This window comes from Sphaeramia orbicularis, chromosome 19 (genome assembly GCF_902148855.1).
Source record: "Sphaeramia orbicularis chromosome 19, fSphaOr1.1, whole genome shotgun sequence".
In the NCBI taxonomy this organism is placed as follows: Eukaryota; Metazoa; Chordata; class Actinopteri; order Kurtiformes; family Apogonidae; genus Sphaeramia; species Sphaeramia orbicularis.
Window position 1 is genome coordinate 52813401 of NC_043975.1, and position 3200 is coordinate 52816600.

At 44.0% G+C, this 3200-nt stretch overlaps 1 protein-coding gene across 1 annotated transcript in view; it reads left to right on the forward strand.

The window, feature by feature from the left end:
- The first annotated feature begins 1675 nt into the window (after positions 1–1675).
- LOC115439497 (voltage-dependent T-type calcium channel subunit alpha-1G-like) overlaps positions 1676–3200 on the forward strand; it is a 65579-nt gene continuing 64054 nt past the window's right edge. The window contains exons 1-2 of the mRNA XM_030163311.1: positions 1676–1711; positions 1772–1950. Of these exons, the coding sequence (XP_030019171.1) occupies positions 1676–1711; positions 1772–1950 (215 nt within the window). The remainder of the gene's footprint in view (positions 1712–1771; positions 1951–3200) is intronic.

The following is a 3200-nucleotide window of genomic DNA, read 5'->3' on the forward strand; positions in this document are numbered from 1 at the left end:
CTGTGGATTTCCCGGAGTCGGCCTCCATCAGTATGTCACTGGACACTTTTAATAGTGCGGTTTGTGTTGAGTGGCGTTGTCTAAACCCAGACTGAAAAGTGTCATAGATCTGGTGTGTCTCCAGAAAAGCTGTCAGTTGTTTAGACACTGCCTTCTCAAGGATTTTGGCCAATAGGGGGAGCTTTGAAATGGGCCTGTAGCTTTTGAAGTCTGTGGGGTCCAGTGTGGTTTTCTTTAGTTTAGGTTCTATGATGGCCTGTTTGAAGGAGCTGGGAAACAAACCAGTTGAGAGCAGCAGGTTAAAAAACTTTATGACCCATGGTCCAATAGTGTCAAAGACACCGACAAGGAGCTTATGGGGGAGGAGGTCTGCAGAGTTGGAGGAGGGTTTTGTTTTGGATAAAAGTGCTGAGATGTCCTCCAGTGTCACAGGGTCGAAAGAGGACCAGGTTTGAAGAGGGGGATCAGATAGGGTCAGACAGCCAGAGGGTGGTGGGATATTGTGTTTAATATCCCTGATCTTGTCTGTGAAGAAGTTTAGGAAGTCATTGCTGTCAGCTTTACAGAGCACGGGGGGGGGGGGGCAGGGACAGCAGGGGACACACTGGACTGGATTGTGTCACAGATTACTTTGGGGTTTTTCTGTTTGTGGCTATAAGTTTGTGGAAGGAGCTGGATCTTGCCTCCTTAATCATTTTATTTAATGAGGTTATGAGATCTTTCAGATGTAACCTGTGTACCTCCAACTGGGTTGATTTCCAAAGACGCTCAGTTTTGCGACAAGTTCTCCTTAGGTTTAAGATGTTTTCATTTATCCAGGGACAAGACCACTTACGAGTGACATTGGTTTTCAGGGGAGCCACCTGGTCTAGAATAGAGCTGCAGTGTGTGGAGAAGCACTGGATAAACTCATCAACATCAGAACACTCATTAAGAAGACTAGGGTTAAACAGGGCACGGAGAACCTGGGCTGTGGACTCTGTAATAATCCTCCTCTTGGCCCTTCTAGGTGCAGGCTTGAAGAACAGCCAACTGGGAAACAAACAACTCCCTCTGATGGAAAGTGTTCAGTTTTCAGGTTCTGACTCTAAAAAATGTGTAGATTTAACCATTAGACATCTGACAGACCGCTCATTAGAGTGACCAGCCCAACAGTTCACTCTTAACCTCATGTCTTAATATCAGTAAACCACACACTTTGAACTTCCTTTTCTTCTTTTCATAAACTGATGCTAATTGGTAAAAATGGTCTTTGTTTTGATTTGTCACTTGGTGGTTAGTTCATTATTATTATCATTATTGAATATTATGAAACTATGGTGAAAGTAATTAAATTGGAATGTTTGACTGACAGCCAACATGTGGATAATTACACTTAGAGGCATTAGAAACACAACAAAGTACAATATAGAGTAAAATTGCATGCAACTACTTTGTACACAAAACAGAATTAGTTGTCAATCACTGGTGAGTTTTGAAACAATGGAAGCACATTTTTCAGCTCAGGCACTAAAGTCAGGTGGTGGACGGTGGAATCCCTGATTTTTCAGGAGTGGTTCCATCTGACATTTGAAAACTTTTAATGAGTTCTTTTGGTGAATATTGCTGAACTGGCCAAGGCTCTAAAAACCCAGAAGAAAACTGCAGCTGTCCCAGACGGTCACCACCAGCAAACATGAGGAGCAGACACTGGTGCGCTGAGATCCAGAAGGTCTGAAGAGAGGGTGGAAGGCCTTCTGCTGTCCACAGATCCACCGTCTCACACCTGCAGACGGACTACGCACAGACAGCTGCGACGGCCGACAGACCGCCACCTGAACAACCACGTGTTCCTGCCCGTGCACAGGATGCACACCTACGAGTTCTGCACCTGTGTGAGCGTTTTCTGCACAGACTGGTGGAGCTGCACAGACCACAGGACGTCACCAAAGGCCCGTCAGCTCCAGGACAGTGAGACGTCAGCTACCGGAGGATGGCATCTGCTCATACCGTACCAGTGTGGGTTTGGTGCTGAAGTTGCTGATGTTGTTTTCGGCTTTGGTTGTTTTTGTTCATTCATGTTCAATATGATACAAATTGATGTTGCTCAATAAATTATGAAAAATTCAAATTAATATCACAAAAACATAATGTTGCATTTCTATTGCCTCTTAGTGTATCTTCAACTCCAGGCCCATTTTCCCCTGTTCAGTTGTTCTGTAGTTCGGCAGTTATTAGTGGAAATGTTTGTGATTCTGGCTTCATTTTTCACTCTAGCAACAACTCAGATTGTCATGTCTTACAAAATAATCCTTTACTTGTGATGTATCTTATTTAAATTTCACTGACTTTCATCCTTTTCTGTTCTCTACATGAGATGTTAAAGGTTGTTACTAAACAAGGAGTTTTGACATTAAAGGACTGAGTTGATGGAAGTGAGCCTCATCTCCCGTTGGACTCCATTCAAACAGAACACAAGAACCCAAGGCTGCGATTTGTATCAAATACCACATTAGTCCTGATTTTCTGATGCAACAAGATGTTCTAAGCACTCCTGTGGAATTTTTTTGAAATTTTCATCCAAACCCCCCCCCGAAAATTACTTTTTTAACTCTGTAAATTTGCTCTTTCAGCTCCTCCACTCTTTGTCCAGCTCAGTGTCTAAATCTGTTCATGATGGGACAGTTCATGGTCCTGTCAGTGCCAGACTGTGTGGACACAGTACTGTGGACGAGGAACAGTCTGATGTCCAGGTCATGGTGGAGGTCAAAGGTCATGGTGGAGGTTAAAGGTCACCAAAATGCCTCGTTTTCTCAAAAATTCATACCATTCAGACATTTGATCAAATCTGTCCTCAGTTGTGTTCCTCTGGTTTCCTGGTGGGACCCCCCACCCCCATCCCCCCCGCCTTTGGCCCTTTACAGACACAGTACAGATTCAAACATGGACAGAACATTAGTGTGGAGGAAACACTAGCACACATTTAGGAGGGAAGCACTAACACTTCATTCATTCATTCATTCAGTTTTTGTGAACCCACTTTATACTCACTAGGGTCACGGGGGCGGAGCCTATCCCAGCTACTTATGGGTGAAGGTGGGGTTCACCCTGGACATGTGACCAGTTCATCACAGACTGAACATATAGAGACAAACACACTGTCACATTCACACCTATGGATGATTTAGATGAAACCATGAACCTATCAGAGCATGTGTTTG